Here is a 19,945-nt window from a genome sequence, read left to right as displayed (position 1 = left end):
TGGATACAATGTTCCAACACACTTCCCTCCACTACCACCTTTCTAGCCCGCTTTCCTCCCCAAACTCAGGTCTGAACAAGTTTTGAAATTCTACTGTCTTTGGGCATTTGTTATTTCCTACCTCTCTTGATGTCCCTTGTGAGAATCTTTCACTGACTCATTCATGTGGCAGCTAAAACACATGAATTCCTTTTTACTGAAGTTTTTCCCTCCCCAAATCAAGGTAGTATCCACTGTAAAGATTTTAGTTTCTGTGACTAATAGGAGTCAGCTGGCTGGGAGATGCTCTGAGACTGAATATCTCGTTCTTGAGCTTTTAGCTCACTAGCCTCAGTTATTACCAAAATCATTTTCAACACCATCCGTCTCCTGTTGGGTGCCGAGTACTTAGGAGCCACAGCTGTGCTGCTAAGCACCAGGAGAAAGTGGCAGGAGGAGAACTGGGGACACTGGTGGGGGGAGGGGCAAGAACAGCATTTGCGCCAGTGTGAATTGTATCTTGCTCTCCCTTCTGATGTGTGGATGTAACTATACTTGGCTTTCCTTATGTCTCATTGGGACATTAAAAATTGTTAGCTAGTCTTCCAAAATTTTATTTTATTTATTTTGCTTTTGGGTCACACCCAGTGATGCTCAGGGGTTACTCCTGGCTCTGCACTCAGGAATTACCCTTAGCAGTGTTTGGGGGACCATATGGGATGCCGGGGATCGAACCCAGGTCAGTGCCTGCAAGGCAAACGCCCTCCCCGCTGTGCTAGCGCTCCAACCCCGTCTCCCAAGATCTTAATCAACACTGTGGAATGTATTTCTGGAGTATAAATGCAAGCTCAGTTTTTGAATCACTGGCTGAATGGGTCCAAGTCCGTTGACTGTCCATCAAGATCCCCAAGCCCGTGGGGATGAAATACTTATATCCTCCTCACCTTCTGCGCCTTGGCTGTTTCATTACAAACCTGGGTGTAACGTCTGCACACACTGATGATTCTTTACTAAATTTTACTGAATTTTAATGGGACACACCTGGTGGTATACAGGGCTTACTCCTCTGCACTTAGGGATCATGGTGGGCTTGGGGGGGCTGTATGTGGTATCAGGGATCAAACCCGGTTGGGTGGGCTGAGCTCAAGGCAAGCACCCTACCCGCTGTACTGCTGCTCCAGCCCTCTCCAGGTGCACTCTTATTATTCATTACGAATTCTGACGCCGACGTGATCCCAGACCATCAGCTGCCTCCTCCTGTGGCCCTTCCTGTCTCCACGACTCACTTCCTGCCACCATAAGACCCCGCCAGGCCAAGCCAGTACCTTTTCCTGTCCCCAAGCTGGAATAGGCCCTCTCCCCAAAGGGCCGTGTAGATCACTGGCTGAAGCCCCCCCACCCCCACTCTGCTGAGTGTGAGGAGCCTTCCTACCTTTGGTGGAATCCATCCCGCCGACCGCGAACAGCGTGCCCACGGTGGACTTCCGGGGCTTGGTGCGCGGGCTCTGCAGCATGGGCCGCCGCTCCGGCAGCAGGTGGTACTTCATGGCCTCCATGATGAGCTTCTGGCACTCGATGTCGTCCCGGAACAGGGCGTTGTTTTCCATGTCGGCCAGGAACTAGAAAGGAACAGCAGGAGTGCACACTGAGGGACCAAGCAAACGGCAGGGCTGGAGCAAATAAACTACACAGTTCACAAGTGGCCATCTACTGGTGAACGGCAACAGGCAACACTCAGAAGGTTCACTCCTTGCATTTCACTGGCAAACATGAATAGAGGACGATGAGGAGCACAATCTAAAATCTTAATAATGCTCATCGCTGGATAGTGGAGAATGGTTCTTTTTTTTCCCCCGCATGATTTTTTTGGGGGAGGACTTTTTTTTTTTCCCTCAATGATTTTTAAAAATTTTCCTGGGTTTTCCATATTTTCTAAAATAAATCACTATTTCAACTGAAGAGTAATTTTAAGGTATTGAGTAAACTGCATTAGCTTAACTTCTTCCTAAAGAGCATTCAAACGATAACCAAAACTAAAGGTGTGTGTTCAATACGTAAGTGTGCGTGGACTCTCTCCACACGCGTTCCGTGGCCATGAGTCACTTCCCCACCCCCGGTCTGCAGCGGCCACCACAGACAGATGAAGAAGGGAACAGTGCCGCCAGGCTGGTTGGTGATCAGTCGCCATTTATTCCCATCTCGGTCCCGCCCTTTATTCCATTCTCCTCGTGCCCGTTCATTCTCACTGAGAGCCCCATTCCTGTCTCACACTGCCTCTCATTCCCGTCTCTTGTCTCTCATGCTCATCTCCCTGCACCCAGTCTCGCACCCTTGGCCCAGAGCCCAATCTCCAAGCATTGGGGGTAGCTACTACACCTAGGCCAGATAGTACCAGCAACCTATGGAAGGCCCTTCCCTTCCTCTGGGGAAGCTCTTCTGGGACAGAGACCTCATCCTGCTAGGAGATCTGCTCAAGGGTGGAATTTCATCTAAGGACATACCTCTCCTTTGCTTAGTCCATGAACAATCATCTTCGATTTACTTCTTAATAATCTCTCCAGTCATTTTGTATGGACACGGTAAGAGAAATGCTTATCTTATAGGGTGACTCTCCTGGGGACTTCTCGCTATAAATCCCAGACTATAGATCTCAGGCCAGATTCGTCCTTTCTAACACTAGCAGGGTCCTTGTCCAGTCACTTCTCTTTGGATCATGGCAGAATTTGTCCAGGACCATGCTCTTAAGTTATAGTTAAATTTTATGGCACTTGGCCTGTCCCATTTCTATGCTGGGGTAGCTCACACCTTGCCCTGGTCCATCTAGTCCCTTCGTCTGGGTCCACCAGGTCCACTCCAGGACCCTTCTTTTGGGGTGCCAGGAACTAAGGACAACTGAGGCTTAAGTCCAGTATATATGACAGATGCCCAGGAGTAAATGTTATTCGGAGTTAATTCCCAAGTTACAAAAGCATAGTATTAACTGTCTTCCTGTGTCTATACAAAAAGGACATTGCTCTAAAGTAACTATGCAAAGGACATAAGGGAAAGAGAAAAGCAGTATTTCACTTGCATATACAAAATCCAGTCCTTAGAAGGATCTGACCTTACAAATCACAGGATCTCATTTGGGGATATACATGATTAACAGAGAAGAAGTTAAAGATAAACACAGAGGAATTGGAGTGCCTTGGGAGCACTGTGATGGGTGTAACCCAATGAACCCAACAAACCTTAGGTTCGTCCTTTCTCCTGTGGCAAGGGAGAAAGGACAAACCAATGTTACCCTACAAAATAGACCCATTTCTTCAGAGGCCAATAACTCCAAATGCTGACTGTAACAAATTAACAGCCCCTCACCTGGTTCCCCCCTCCACATACACACCTGTGTGAAGGGACAAACCACTCTGCTTCCTAGGGGGAATCAATGAGGCTCTCCAGACTCCAGGGGCCATGGCTGGTGATACTCAGCTCACTGGATCAGCAGCTCAAAAGGCAACAAAGGACTTGGAGCTGTACACAGGCCTCTGGTGTGGGGGACCACAGGATCACTTGGGAGGATCAGTGGGATATGGCTGGTGGTCCTTTGGGGATGGGGGCATGTTTCTGCCATGGCCTGAAGGGTCTCACACCAGCTAACCCTGGAGCTTTCTCCCGGAACCTGCTGTCCTGACTTGTGATCTCTGCAGTGGCCACCTCAACAGATACAGAGAGCTGGGAGCACCTCAGGGCCTGGGAAATGCCCCCACATCTTCATTAAGTGGCTCAGAGAACAAGGTCATGGACAAAAGGAAACCCCTGGGGACACCCCTCCCCCCCAAATTCCTGTGTGTAGGGGCTAGAAAGATAGTACAGTGGGAAGGGCACTTGTTTTGCATGCCATTTGATCCCTGGTATCCCTTATCGTCTCCAAGCACTCCGAGGAGTTAACTCCTGAGTGCACAGCCAGGAGTAATCACTGAGCACTGTAGGATAACATTGGTTTGTCCCTGCTCCCTTGCCACAGGGAACTTAGGTTTACTGGGTTACACCCATCACAGTGCTCCCAAGGCACTCCCAATTACTCTGCGTTTATGTTTAACTTCTCCTCTGTGCTCTGCTTCCCCTGTTAATCATTTATATCCCCAATCAGACTCTGACTTGTAAGGTCAGATCCTTCTAAGGACTCTGGATTTTGTAGATGCAAGTGAAATATTGCTTTTCTCTTTCCCTTATGTCCTTTGCATAGTTTAATTTAGAGCAAAGTCCTTTTTGTATAGACACAGGAAGACAGTTAATGCTATGCTTTTATAACTTGTGAATCAATGGCTCTGAATAACACTTACTCCTGGGCATCTGGGTTACTTGACTTAGCCTCAGTTGTCCTTAGTTCCTAGCACCCCAGAAGCAGAATCCCAAGGAAGGGACTGGATGAACAAGGGCAAGGACAGGCTGTGAGCTACCCTGGCATTGAAACAGGACAGGCCAAGTGCCATGAAGCTTAACTATAAGTTAAGAGCATGGTCGTGGATGAATTCTGTCATGATCCAAAGAGAAGTGACTGGACAAGGACCCTGCTAGGGTCAGAAAGGACGAATCTGGCCAGAGACCTGTAGTCTGGGATCTATAGCGAGAAGTCTCCAGGAGTCACTCTATAAGATTAGCATTTCTCTTACTGTATCCATACAAATTGACTAGAGAGATTATTAAGAAGTAAATCTAAGATGAGAGTAAAATATATATTTATTTTATATATATAATATATATATTTATATTATTAAGAAGTAAATCTAAGATGAGAGTAAAATATATATATATATATTACTCAATACACACACACATCCCTACCTCTTGGAGAGCCTGGCAAGCTACCTGTGGTGTACTCAATATGCCAAAAACAGTAACAATAGGTCTCATTCCCCTGACCCTGAAAGAGCCTCCAATCGTTGGGAAAGACGAGTAAGGAGAGGCTGCTAAAATCTCAGGGCTGGGAGGAATAGAGACATTACTGGTGCCTGCTCGAGTAAATCAATGAACAACGGGATGACAGTGATACAGTGAAATCTAAGATGATTATGGACTAAGGAAAGGAGAGGTATGTCCTTAGATGAAATTCCACCCTTCAGTGGATCTCCTAACAGGATGAGGTCTCTGTCCTAGAAGAGCTTCCCCAGAGGAAGGGAAGGGCATTCCATAGGCTGCTGGTGCTATCTGGCCTAGGTGTAGTAGCTACCCCCCAATGCTTGGAGATTGGGCTCTAGAGTAAGGCTGCGAGACTGGTTCAGGGAGAGTAGCATGAGAGACAAGAGAAGATGGGAGGGAATGAGGGCAGTATGAGACTGGAACAGGCACGTGGGGAGAATGGAATAAACGGCAACTGATCATCAACCAGCCTGGTGACCCTGTTCCCTCCTTCATGTATCTGTTGGAGGTGGCTGCAAGCCGGGTTGGGAAAGCGGCTCATGGTCACCATATACACGTGGCAAGAGAGCCCATGCCACATAATATTGAATACACAGAGCACCGCCAGGTGTGGCTAAAAACAAAACAAAAACTCCCAACAAAACAGTAAAATGCCACGCTTCCCTGAATCCTCTCTTCGATTACACACTTGTATCACTTGTCATCCTGTTGCTCATTGATTTGCTTGAGTGGATGCCAGTACTTGTATAAAGTGTGTTAGACGTTACACACTTTATACAAGTACAAAAATACAGTGCATTTTGTTGCTTTGTCTCTTTCATTTAGGCTATGGGTCTATGTGAAATTAGTTTTTATCCAGAGTATAGAATTAGGAATATTTTAATTTTCTTCCAGATAGTTTTACACCAGCATTTATTTGGTAACCGCCTATACTCCTGGTCACATACTGCATTTCTCATAAATTTCAAAATGTATAATGTATGTTTTGATACTTGTTTTTGGGCCACACCCAGCAATGCTCAGAGCTAACTCCTGATTCTGCATTCAGGGATCACTTCAGAAGGGCTCAGGGGATGCTATATGGAGCTGGGGTCAAAACCAGGGTCAGTGTGTGCATGGTAGGCACCTCTCCTGTTCCTGCCTCTCTTTCCAGCTCCTGTCTCTAATTCTTTTTGTTTATTTGGAGGCCATATCCAAAATGCTCCAGGGTTACTCCTGGGTCCGCTGCACTCAGGAATTACTCCTGGCAGTGCTTAGGAGATCATAGGGGATGCCAGGAATTGAACCTGGGCCAGGCACATGCAAGACAAGCATACTGCACAACCCATCTGCTCTGCAATATCTCTGGCAATGTTTCCCAATTCTTTATTTCTACTTCACAGATCTATTTTTCTTTCTGTCTAATACCACATTTCACTAATGTCTTTATAGTATGCTCTGAAGTCTTCTTTCACTGTTCATTTTCAAGGTTTCATAATTTTGAGCCTTAATTTCCACAGAAATTAAGAAAACTTTATCCAGTTTCCTCTTACCATCTGTGGATCCTTCTAAAATCACAACAGAATCTGCATTAAATTCACTGTTAATATACGGAGAATGCATCCTTTTTTCTTGGTGGGGGGCACACCTGGTGGTGGCTGGGAGACCATGTGGTGATAGGGATTCAGTCAGCTCCCTGTGCAGCCTGTACCCCAGTCCTCTGAGCTGTCTCCCCAGCCCCCAAATTTACAATATACCTCAACACTTTGTATTTGAGAAACTTTTCTGTAGATTGTATCCACAGGCATCACGCCTTTCTATTCCTACACACCTTATTCTTTTGCTACTAAGAACCACTATTTTATTTTACATGTATTTTGTTGAAGGAGATCACTGCATATTTTTATTGCAACCTATTATTTTACACATTCTCTTACTGAACTCTCACTGAGATACATGCAATCAGCATAATCGCCAGGCAGGGGAGGCTGACATCTTTTCCTACTGTATATACCAATGACTCCGCTTTTATTTTACTATTGCCCTTGCCAGCACCCCGCCCCCAGCCCCCAAGCTATGCTAAATTACTTGGGTGAGAGCGGTGTTTTCTGGTCTGAAATGATAGGGTTTTTTAGTATTTCGCTATTCAGGAGAGGAGTTGCTATGGTGTTTAGTACTTTATTCTATTTACGTTGTTTTCTTCTTTGCTTATTTTCATTTAGTTGTTTGTTGTTGCCGCTGCTGTTCACGGTGTTGGGGAGGAAACCCAGGCGCACAGCACAAAGCAATCACCTACCGCTGAGCCACCGTCCCAGTCCAAAGTTATTTTTTAAGATTTTATTTATTTTCGGCTTACAATACATATGTTTCTTTTGAATATCACTTCAATAAGGCATCCATCACCAGGGACCCGTCTCCCGCCCCTCCCTCTCACCTGCTGTCCTTCTCACTTGGCCCCCAACTCAACTGTGTGTGGGTCAGGTCCCCGTTGTGTTGCCTCGGGTCTCTGCTGCTGCCTCGCTGTGTATCTTGAGGTGCCGCGTGTGAGAGAGGCTGTTCTGTCTCTATCCTTTCACTCTCTCTGCCCCGTCCCTCTTGGGAGCTTGGAGGAAAAGAGTGGGTGGATTTCTTCCAAGCGCCTTTTCTCTATCTATGGACATGACAGTATGGAATCTCTCTTCTCTGAATAAGGCTGCTAAAAGCTATTGATAACTTACCTTGTAATAACTGAACTCAACAGATCAGAGACCAAAATGATTTCTGTTTCCCAGGGAACTAAACCTCTGTGGTCACAGAGGTTTGTCAAAAGTATGCTTCTCTATGGGGCTAGAGCAAAAGTACAGCAGATAGGGCGTTTGCCTTGCACACGGCTGACCCGGGTTCAATTCCCAGCATCCCATATGGTCCTGTGAGCACCGCCAGGAGTGATTCCTGAGTGCAGAGCCAGGTGTGACCCATAAAGCAAAAAAAAAAAAAAAAAAAGGTATGCTTCTCTAATGCGGCACCATTGGGAAGGACGAGTAAAGAGAGGGCTAAAACCTCAGGGCTAGGATGAATGGAGACGTTACTGGGCCCATTCGAGCACATTGATGATGAATGGAATGACAGTGATACAGTGATGCTCTTGATACACGGCTGAATTTAATTGGGCTTCTTTACAACTTTATTGGTAAAGCTTTCAGATCATGTAATTCATCCATTTCAAGTACAAAGTGAGTTCTAGGAAATTCACCAAGGAACACCAAGGACCAGTTTTGAACATATCATCACCCTGACCAGGTCCCAGGTGCCCTGTCCTCTGCTCCTCCCGGCTGCCTCTGCTGTCCCGAGAGCTGGCCTGTCCCTTTACAAGTTCTTTCCTACAGCTTCCGGCTAAGTCCGCCAGTCTGCGGTTTCCCGGGCTCGGCTCTCACCGAGCATGCGCAGCTCCCACTGGTTCTTTGTTCCTTTTCTTTGTCGAGTAATATTTATGTTCTACGGTAGGCCGTGTTTCACTTAGGCTGCTTCCAGCTTGGGGCTACTATGAATCGGGCTGCTAAAAGCATTTGCATGTCTTTATACAAATACAGGTTTTCATTGCTTTTGGGTGATTTACGCTGAACTTGTACGACACTGTCCAACCGCTGCCTGAGGAAGGGGTCACACCATCTGACCCCCGGGAAGCCGTGCCCGGGAGGGCGCCTGTTTCTCCAGGTCCTTGCCAATAACTGTGACAATGTCTCCTTTTATTTTAGCCACTCCAATGGGTGAAAATATGGGTTTCTTTATGTTTCCCAAATGAGTAATAAAGTGGAGAATATGTTTATGTTTTCTGATAAAGGAAAAGAAGAAAAAAAGTCTCTAAGAATAGTCATTGCGAAAATGTCTGTGGCATTTGGAAATCAAGAACAGCATGCTAAAGACAGAAAAAAAAAGATGACATAAGCTTCAGGACTATACTGGAATTATTAATTATTCAATACTCTATGTGCACAAAATAAAGTCATCCTTGTGACAGAAATCACTAATAGGTATCCACTGACTAGGCTCATTTAACCAATGTTTATACTATTTGTATCACATACAATTATTTTAGTACTTTCTAAATAAAAATAAATGAGAAAATTACATAAAAAGTAATGTTTGGGGAAATGTAATAGTAAATAAAATGTTAAAAATCCATTCCAAATATACTGTCAGGTTCCGTAATTTATGAATATGGGATTAACTGTATTTAAGGAGATAAGATGACATAAAAGTTAAGTTATTAATCCAAGTATTAGCATCAAACACATGATACCAGATACTGTTTGAAAGATTATTCCAAGGGCCAGGAAAGGGCTGGGAAGGGATGGGATGGGGCTGGGAAGCAGCTTCACTGGCAGGAGGCAGGGTTCGATCGCTGGCATCACATCAGGCTCCCCAGGCCCCAGTACCTGAAATGACCCCTGACCACTGCGGGCTGTGTCCCCAAAACAAAGGGATAGAGAGTACGACATAAAAAATAGACATTCTGAGTTGTAGGCGAGCATTACATGTCTTCTCTGCTATAATAACAAAGTATGAAATTGAAAGCATTTATTTTTTTTGTTTAAATTTTCCATTTGTAATTTCTCTCTTCTGCCTGGTGGTGCTAGGGAACAAACCTCAAGCCTCCTACATGTGAAATGTCCACGTGCCACATCCTCAACTCCTCTTGTTTTCCCTTTCTTCACATATGTGTCCTGTAACTAGCCTTTAGGTCTACCCAATATCACACACACCAGATTTCCTCCTGGCTCCGCACTGGGATCACCCCAGGTAAGCTCTCAGAGGACCAAATGGCGTGCCAGGGATCGAACCCAGGCTGGCTGCATGCAAGGCCAGCACCCCACCCACTGTACTACTGCTCAAGATTTTTTAATATTAAAAACTTACTAAAGTATAAGAATGCTAATGGCAAAATACAGCCTAATTTATAATTCTGACATTTAGTAGAAAATGAGACTGAAAACAGACTAGTGAAGACCAAGACATTAGCCACAGAACGTAACCCTTGAAAACATTAAGAAGTATCAGGGTGGGACATGGGTAAAGCATTTAACCCTGCGAGAAGCTGACCCATGCTCAATTCCCAGAGCCACCTATGGTCCCCTGACCCCTGCCAGGAGTAACACCTGAGCACAGAGGTAGAAGTAAGCCCTGAGACTTATGGGGTGTGGCCCTCATGAACAATCTGGAGTGGTAGTGCAGTGGGAAGGGTGCTTGCTTTGCAGGCAGCCAACCCAGGTTCGATCCCCGGCACCCCATGTGAGCCCCCAAGCCAGCCAGGAGTAATCCTGAATGCAGAGCCTGGAGTAACCCCTGAGCATGTTGGGTGTGGCCCCTAAACCAAAAGCAAATAAATAAATGCAGATGTCAAAATTGTTTAGCATCTGTGGCCTAGTATGTCCATTCACATTTTAAAAATATGGGATTTTTAAATTAAGTCTCGGCGCTTTCAAAGGTAGCATAAAGGCACAAAGTAGAATAAAGGCTCAGCAGCATATAATGTTCTGTCTTGTAAGGGAATGTGGCCCAATTTCACGCCAAAACCAAGTGAAACAGAATGAACACAAAAGCTTATCTTCTAGATAACACTGAGTTAAAGAAAAAAGGGGGGGGCACACCAAAGCGCTCATTTGGTAAAGGATTATAATCACGTGTGTTGTTGCCTCCACCTTACCCAACTGTGAGAGACATGATCATAAAATTACTGTGCAAATTGAGTCTCTTTTACCTGGCTGAGCAGAATGTTCCAGATTAATAGAGGAGGCTAAACTGAGAAAGATACTACTTCACATATACTGAATTCTCTAGGTAACTGGGCCTAATGGTAATTTTTCGGTATAAATCCACCTGTCATTTGGGAAGAATCAGACAGTTTTAATAGCTCTTCTACTTGTCTTTTTTTTTTCTTTTTGGGTCACACCCGGCAATACACAGGGGTTACTCCTGGCTTTGCACTGAGGAATCAATCCTGGCGGTGCTCAGGAGACCATATGGGATGCTGGGAATTGAACCCTGGTCGAACGTGTGCAAGGCAAACGCCCTACCCGCTGTGCTATCGCTCCAGCCCCATGACTGCTATCTTTTCACAGAGGTAAGGGGTCCCCACCTCTCAGGCGTGAGTACGGTTTCTCCCCCAGCTCCTGCATCACAGCCTGCATCAAGCTCCAGGACTGCCCCCACCCAGCCCCTAAGGCGCCCAGTCTACTCTAAAGCTCTCACAGACAAGCAAACCACTGCTCAGAGGGGAGGAACAGCTGTGTAAACACTCTGAGACCATCTGGCTTCACCCCCACTCCTTGGGCCCCAGCATTTCCCCCCAATTCACGTGAGGGCTTTGAGAAACACCATTTCCCAGGCCACCACTACCCCCAGCACCACCCCCCTCCCGCCTCCCTGCATTTCCACTCTGCAAACCACTCACCTAATTCGGTGGACTTTGGTTTATCTTACAGGGTTGATTTTTTCTTTTTTTTTTTTTTTTGCTTTTTGGGTCACACCCGGCGATGCTCAGGGGTTACTCCTGGCTCATGCACTCAGGAATTACTCCTGGTGGTGCTTGGGGGACCATATGGGAGGCTGGGAATCGAGCCCGGGCTGGCCGTGTATAAGGCAAACCCGCTGTGCTATCATGCCAGCCCCTATCTTACAGGTTTTAGTAGCATGTATTTTAACATTCCTCCTTCTTGATCCTGGAATTTTTTTTTCCCCTGGGGGCAGGGTTGGGGTTTTGGGCTGCACCTAGCAGTGCTCAGAGGTCATTCCTGGTGGGGGTCAGGGGGCTATAGGCATAATTCTGGGAATAGAACTGGAGTCTCTGGGTGTCTTCTCTCTCTCTCTCTCTCTCTCTCTCTCTCTCTCTCTCTCTCTCTCTCTCTCTCTCTCTCTCTCACACACACACACACACACACACACACACACCAGCCCTTGTATTCTGTTTATTATTTTTTAAAAATAAACTCAGATTTCATGCTTAATTTTTTATTTTTGTGGTTATTTGGTTTGGGGGTCACACTCAGCAGTGCTCAGGGCTTATTCCTGGCTCCGTGCACAGGGATCGCTCCTGGCGGGGCTCTGGCTACCATGCAGGGTGCTGGAGAGCCATACTGAGTGTCGGGACTCAAACCTAGACGGGCTGTGTGCAAGACAAGTGCCTTACCCACTGCACCCTCTCCCCAGCCGCCTGGGCCCCTTTGGCAAAGCTCTCCAGCTCCTCCGGCAGCACTGGGGACTAACTTCCGAGACAGGGTTCCGGCGGCCCCGCTCAGCTGAGCAGCATGACCCTGAAGCAACGGTGGGATTCCATAGCGGCACTTACCACTCGCGTGGGTGAAGTGGGGCATGCACCAGAGCAGGGCAAGACCTCTGCGATGCAAACCTGAATCAAGTTCAAGTGCTAGATCCAGTACCTAGTGCTCAATAGGTGGAAGCTGGCATCACAACCAGAGCTGGGGCGCCCACTCATGTATGTGCCCACCAGCGGAGACATGGCATTGCAAGGGGCAATAAAACTGCTCTGTGTATCTATTTTAATCACCACGAGCAGTGCTCAGGGGCTGCTGCTGTGTGTGTGGTGAGGCACATGCCTTACGATGCCGTCAGTGAACAACGACGGGGCTTCGTGCGCCCAACGTTTCAACTCCACCCCCTCTGCCACTTTCCCAGGGTCCCTTCCCAGCCGCCCCTGGTCAGCTGGGTTTTGTGGACCAATTCTCAGGTTTTGTTGTCTCTGGCCATTTGTTATTCCCAAACTACGTTTCTTTATATTCCATACTATCCCCCCCTCTCTGGCTGACGCTCTCTGAGTGCTGAGAAGCTTCTCCTGGTGCAGTACTTGGGTGAGGGAGGGTCGCCCTTGGAGGTGCCCGGGGCAACTGGAGATGCTGGGGGTCCAATCCAGGCCTCCCACTGCAAAGCATCAATTTCACTCCTTTGAATCGGCTCCCGGGACTTCTGTACTTTCCTTAACAACTATCCTATAAACAATGTGGTAATACTCTAACCAACTAACAAATGATCCGGGCTCGAGGCGGGACACCTACTAGGCATACAAGAAAGCCTGGATTCAATCCCCAGTACCCCAGAGCCAGGAGTAGCCCCCAAGCACCGCAGAATTTGGTTCCCCCCCAAATTATCATTCATGCTGTAAAAATTAATTATAATAAACATTATTAACAAATATTTATTAATATTAATAACATTAAGATCGATACATTGTATTAATATATAATAGCGGGTAGGGCATTTGCCTTGCACACGGCCGACGCGGGTTCGGTTCCTCTGTCCCTCTGGGAGAGCCCAGCAAGCTACTGAGAGTATCTCGCCTGCACGGCTGAGCCTGGTAAGCTACCTGTGGCATATTCGATATGCCAAAAACAGTAACAAGTCTCACAATGGAGATGTTACTGGTGCCCGCTTGAGCAAACTGATGAACAATGGGATGACAGTGCTACAATGCTATTATTTATAGCAAATTTTATTTCAGAGAGCACTTTTTCTTTGGATGGAGGGGAAGAGCTCCTGGTTCTGTGCTTAGGCACCACTCCTGGCAGTGCTGGGGTGCCAGGGACCGACTGGGGTCAGCCTTGTGCAAGGCAAGTGCCTTGATCCCTGCATTCTAGCACCTCACTGCGCACATTCCTGATCATCACAATAATCTTGAAACAGTCAAAGAGGAAATGCAGAAACTAAGGCATGCAAACACGCCAATGGACACAGCTCTAAAATATCAGAGTGCGAACTATAATCCTGTATTTTACACTTACAAATCTCCAGAATCCTGCATGAGTATTTCATAAAAGCATGGCTAATGAATTCATCTAAATTTTCTAGTTCCTAATTCTAGTTCTCCTTTTATTAGTAGTAGTTTGCCAATTCTCTTTGAATCACAGGGTAAGTTAATAGTTGAGTCAAATCAAAGTACTATCCCAAACCAGTAATTTTATTTAATTGATGCAGTTCAGGGAACCAGACCTACTGTGCTACAAACACAGGTGGGAATTTTTCAGCTCACTCTCTTTCCCCACAACACAGGAAATCAGTGACCAATAAGGTCTCTTGTTGGTCAAATAAGAGAGGATTGGTCAAATAAGAGAGAACATATTTAGGCAAGGACGTATTAGTACTATGAAACACCTGTTTGCTATTGCAACAAGGACACTGATTTTGTATCATCAAAAAGGGTTTGTTTACCTGTGGTGCAAGAAGAGGTAGCCTAATGTAAGCCAACAGTTTACTGAGATCTTTCCGCCTCTGTTCCAAGTCATGACGAACCCAAGTCAGAAGGGCATTCAATATCGTCTCTTCGTTAGGGATATTCATGTCATCGCTGGCCAAGAGCTTGGCAATTTCGCTGGCTGGGAGCAACACAAATTCCTGGTTGCGAATGACTTCCATGAAATGCTCCTGTAAGAAACAACACAAGTAACGTTGTTCCTTCTGTGTATCAGAGCTCACTCAAGATGACTTGGTTTTGGCCGTCTACTAGGATCAAGCCTCTGAGAATCTGTAAAGGGAGATAAGACTAACTCTACATACAAGGCTAATTTTACTAATTTTACTACTTTCACTAATTTTACCTGTGTCAGGCCATTCCACTAAACAACCTCACTCTCTAGGATGCAAGGCTATAAGTCTTAATGCATGGATTGTTTACATAGTTATAATAGAAACGCAAAGACTAACATCCATTCTCTTAATACTTTTCTTATATTCCCTAATGTGCTATGCTGTCTCAGCACACATAATTCTAATAAAATAGTTAAGATTCTTACCATTAGAATTAGAGGTGAGAACTATCAATAATTCTTTGATATTAAAATAAGAATTATTATTTCCCACAGAGCCTGTAGTAACAACTTAGGTGTGGATCTAAAATATATCTTGGGTTGACATTCCTTTCTGCAGAAATCCCTAAGAGGAAAGTCACATGTAAATAATTAACTAAATTCAATTGCTTCAATTTATCGTGATTTGTTAAAGATGCCTGCATAAATCTGTTTTAAATGACTAATTATAATTTCCAGAAGCATATTTTAATAAAACCTCAGTACTAGAATGGCTATGAGCAACTGTTCTACTTAATTGTGTACTGACATTATAAAGTGATTGGGAGGACAGAAAGGCAGGACATGGAGTCACTTGCCTTGCACGCAGCTAGCCTCACTTCAATCTTTAGCATCTCCTGGGCCCCTTGAACATGACTAAGAATGACTCTTGAGATGGAAAAATAAATAAATAAATAGATTTAAAAAAAAAAGAGAGAGAATGGGACCAGGGCAAGCCCCAAATCTCCCTCCCCCACCCAAACCACTTGGTGAAATTTAAGAAAAGTGATTTACAAAAAAGTACTGCTTTGTTATGAAGTCAGTATTTCAAAACATTTCTATTATTTTCTGAGGTTTTGGAAGGTGCAATGGTGGTGGGATTGGTGTTGCAATATTGAATGTAATAAATCATCATAAACAAGTTTCATTAAAAAATCTTAACATTTTTCTAGGTTTTCTAGATCAAAACACAAAATTTAAGCTTCAAAACCAAATCTTCACATTCACAGTAGTCAAAACACGGGATCGACATAAATGCCCATGGATGGCTACCCAGGTGAAGAAGCGTCCGCGCACACACTCAGGTACTTGGCTATTACGGGTGCAAGGGGCTGCAGAAACAGTGTAACAGGCAGAGTGCTTGCTTTGCACGTGGACAGCCCAGGTTCCATAACTGGCACCAAGTATGGTCCCCAAAGCACGGCCCGAGTGATCCCTGAGCACTGCTGGGTGTGGCCCAGAAACCAAACCAACTAAGAAAACAACACAGCAGTGCTCCACACAGTACCAATGGGCGAAACTCGGGGTGAATAGAAGCCAAGTAAGGCGTGGTAAAAGACAGTTACCAGATGGTTTCCCTCACATGTGAACAACCAAAGCAGCTAAACCAGCAAGAGAGAAACAATCTTGAAAGACAGAACTATATAGTGGCAACCAGAGGGAGAGAGGAGGGACATGGGTAGAGGGTCTTCTGGACAATGAGATGGCTTTGAAATATTGGGGGTGAGTTCTTTTTTGGGGAGAGGGGAGAAACCCAACAATGCTTATGTGTTACTCCTGGCTCTGCACTCCGTATTGCTCCAGGTGGTGCTCGGGGGACCATTTGGGGTGCCAGGGATATGAAACTCGGGCTGAGCACATGCCAAGCAAGCACCCTGCTACTTACTATCTCCTCTAGCCCAGATGGTTATTTCTTACATAGAGGTGCGAAGTTCTACTCTCCCAATGTTGTGTTTGTTTGCTTTTTGACCCATACCTGGTGATGCTCTGGGGAGATTACTTCTGGCTCTGCACTCAGGGATCACTCCTGGTCGTGCTATGAGGACCATATGAGATGCTGAGGGTCAAGCCTGGGCTGGTCACATGGTGCAAGGCTACTACTACCCTACCGCTGTACTACTGCTCCAGCCCCCCTGCAAATAGTTGAAGCCTATGGGAAATCAATGCCGCTTGCTTAGACATGAAGTCAAATGCCTAAAGGTCCATCCTTCATACGTTTTGTTAATGATGTGACTTTGCAAAGTTTTCCAGACGTTCCTGTGGTGCTGAGTGCTGCAGGTCCCACTTATTCAGTGACACGCAAGAACGAGGGCGCTGGGTCTGGGTTTCCCCTCAGGGGGCAGCCCAAGGTCACACCGCACTCACGGAAGCAGCTGAACCGAACCTGCCAGAGCGAGCCTCGGCTCACCTTTCCAAGCCTGTTCGTGGTACAGCAATGAGCACGTTCCCAAGCACCTGTGCGTCCCAAGCCCTTCTCCTCGGGGATGGTTGGTAAGCAAATGAAATTATGGAGGGACTTGTTTAAATAGGAGGCTGAAATTTGCTATACATTTTATTCAGTTCCCATAGTAACTATTCAAATCAGACAACCTCCCTTGAAATTAGTTACTGTTCTAAGGATTCAATTCCATGTCTCTGCTGTAACTAAATAATGTCAAATAATGGCCTGGAGTAAAACAGAAGTACTGCCACTAATTGACTATAGAAACAAGTCTTAAAACAGAACCCCATCCTTGGGTTCTGACTCAAGAACTGAGGGAGGAAACGGGGAAGAGGGACCAGAGGGTCAGGCGATGGAAGGCGGGGGTCCCTGGTGGTGGGTGATGTGGCGACCCGTATTTGGGCAGGTGTGAACCTGGACTCCTACAATGGAGAGTGCAGTGAACACGATCAAAAGGAGAGGAAATAGCTTTAAAAAATTCCAACCCTGGGGCCAGAGAAATAGTACAGGGCGTTAAGGACCTTGCCTTGCACTCAGCTGACACAGGTCTGATGCCCAGCACTGGATATGGTCCCCAGGGACTGCCAGGGTCAGTCCTGAGCACAGAGGTAGGATTAGTCCCAGGCACTGCCAGATGTGGTCAGCAAACCCAAAAATTAACAAAAGAAAGCTAATTTATGTTCAAGTCATCATCATCGTCGGCTTCTTTTTTTATGCGGGGACAGGGGCATACCCGGTGATGCTCAGGGCTTACTTTTTTTTTTAATGTGTGAATCCCTGTGCTCAAGGATCATTCCTGGTAGGCTCACGAGACCATACATGGTGCTGAGATAGAACCTGGGCGAGATGAATGCAAGGCAAATGCCCTATCCACTGCACTATCTCTCTGGCCCCTTATGTCCAAGTCTTAAAGTAGCAATTGTGTCTCTACAATAACAATAGATGAGATGTGAAAGTATTCAACTTCTTCCATGTGAACAAAACTCCTTAAGAGAGAGTTTATTACTCAAGCTATGAACTCCCAGTCTAGTGGGCATCAAACCCAGGGTGCCACACATGCAAGGCAAGAGCTGTACTGCGAAGCTACACCCTCACTCCTATGTAATGATTATAAGGGGTAAAATCCAATTTACCTTCCAATCTTAATCTTCAAAGAATCCGAATGCGGGATATAAGGCAAAATTTTTTTAAATGTATAAGGAAGGATCAAGACCAAGGGGAGAAATCTTTCAAACAACTTCCTTTAGAATATATTATCTGGGGCCAGAGAGATAGTACAGTGGCTAAACCACTTGCTTTGCATACAGCCAGTCCTGAGAACAGCCAGGAGAGCCCTGAACACAGAGCACAAGGCCTGAGCATGGCCAGGCATGGCCTACCACCTTCCACTGCCTCAAAAGAAAAATTATCCCAAAATCAATTCCCATGTACTGCGTCTGCATACGCTGTCTTGTGTTATGCTCTATCTCTGAAGCAGCTGATCATCATGCACAAGAAATGCGTCTAAGAAGTTATTATACCACGAGGAGAAATAAAGCATCATAAAAGTCTGTTTTTGTCTGAATGCCTCTGTTTACTCAAATAAATCCCTACCAGCTTGAGCACAGTAAAACCGTACATAAAGGTAACTCAGATGATGGTGCTGTTTACTGACTAATCACTATTTCGTTCATATACCAATCACTGTTTCTTTTTTTCTTTTTGGGTCACACCTGGCGATGCACAGGGGTTACTCCTGGCTCTGCACTCAGGAATTACTCTTGGTGGTGCTCAAGGGACCATATGGGATGCTGGGAATCGAACCCGGGTCAGACGTGTGCAAGGCAAATGCCCTACCCACTGTGCTATTGCTCCAGCCCCAACCAATCACTGTTTTGTTTTTATTTTTTTCAGGGGTGCGCCATACTTGTTGATGCTAAGGGTGACTCTTGGCTCTGTGCTCAGGAATCTCTCCTAGTAGTGCTCATGACCATATGGGATACTGGGGATCAAACCTGGGTTGGCCACATGCAAGGCAAAAGCCTTACCTGCTGTGCTATCTCTCTGGCCCCTAAGTGCTAAACTTCTGTGAACTCATTGATTCGTCACATAAATCTTAAGAAGTAGAAAAAAACAAATCTTCCCAAGAGTTGCAAATACGTATCCTTAGTGCTTTCCCCAGTGCTTCTGCCTCTCATGAAACACTCCTAAATTACTTGTCAATCCCTTCACAGACAAATCAACCTAAGGGAAAGATGGATGAAGGAAAAGAGAGTCAACAAAGTCAGGGGCTAAGGAGATACTTCAAAGGGGTGGCCACAGGCCTGACGTTCACAGGACCCTGAGCTCAAAGTCAAGCATCTCAGGTTTGGTCCTGGTGGCCTGGAGGTCTTCAGCATCTGTCAGGCAAAGCACTGAGTCATCTGTCCCACACAGCTGGGCCAAGTGTGACTGAGCGTGGTCCAAGACCCCTTCAAAAATGTCACCTCTTAGGAGTTGAGAAAAGGAGTGATATGGATGACTTGTATGTTCGAGTTAATGGTCACACCTTTGCCTATAAGCTGTGCTGTCATGCAAGCACTCCAAGCAGCCATTCCTTCATGCCCAGGCGTGATGCCCCTGAGTGTGGCAAGACGGTCCTGCTTTAAAACCCCACGGGCCTCCCTTCCCTGAGCTGTCAACACTGCTGGAGGCTGGTCCCAACAATGCACAGCCCACAGGCTTCATTCTGATGCCATCCAAGTTCAAGCTGTAACCCTGAATCAGAAACTTCCCCTCCTGCCACTTGGATCACATGATCTGCTACATACCAGCTTGCTCTGCAGAGCTGGAAACCCTTAATGTACTCACATTTTATTTTATTATTTTTAAGTTTTGGTTTTTGGGCCACATCCACTGATGCTTAGGGCTTATTCCTGGCTCTGCGCTAACTGTTGAGGGATCACTCCTGGCAATGCTCATTAGATTATAAGGGTGCTGGGGACAGAGTCCTGGTCAGCTGCAGGTGAGACAAGCACCTTTTTCGCTGTACCATCTCTCCTTCCCCTCACATTTATCCTTATAAGTAGCCTTTTGCTCTCCCTGGCTTCTATAGCAGTATGCACCAATAACACATCACAATCATCAGTTTCCATCAGGGAATAGGTAGGTAATTCTGAACTCCATCCACAGGCTACAAATGTCAGGTGATTTTTTTTTTTTTGAGGGGAGGCACAAATCTCACTCTAAAGAAATACATCTGCATGTCTTGTTTGTTTTTTGTTCTGGGGCTGCACCTGGCAGTGTTCAGGGCTTACTCCTGGCTCTGCACTCTGGAATGACTCCTGACTGGCTCTGG

The 19,945-nt window shown here is 45.9% G+C and overlaps 1 protein-coding gene across 4 annotated transcripts in view; it reads right to left on the bottom strand.

Annotated features, from left to right (window-relative positions):
• KLHL5 (kelch like family member 5) overlaps positions 1-19,945 on the bottom strand; it is a 74,315-nt gene that overhangs the window by 16,486 nt on the left and 37,884 nt on the right. For all 4 annotated transcript variants that reach the window (XM_055139731.1, XM_055139733.1, XM_055139732.1 and 1 more), the window contains exons 5-6: positions 14,056-14,268; positions 1,412-1,598 (exon numbers count right to left, since the gene is read on the bottom strand). In XM_055139731.1, coding sequence (XP_054995706.1) covers positions 1,412-1,598; positions 14,056-14,268 — 400 coding nt within the window. The remainder of the gene's footprint in view (positions 1-1,411; positions 1,599-14,055; positions 14,269-19,945) is intronic.

The sequence above is a fragment of the Sorex araneus genome, chromosome 5 (genome assembly GCF_027595985.1).
Source record: "Sorex araneus isolate mSorAra2 chromosome 5, mSorAra2.pri, whole genome shotgun sequence".
NCBI classification, from domain to species: domain Eukaryota; kingdom Metazoa; phylum Chordata; class Mammalia; order Eulipotyphla; family Soricidae; genus Sorex; species Sorex araneus.
The sequence above is the reverse complement of the archived record's forward strand: the minus strand, read 5'-3'. Positions and strand labels throughout refer to the sequence as shown.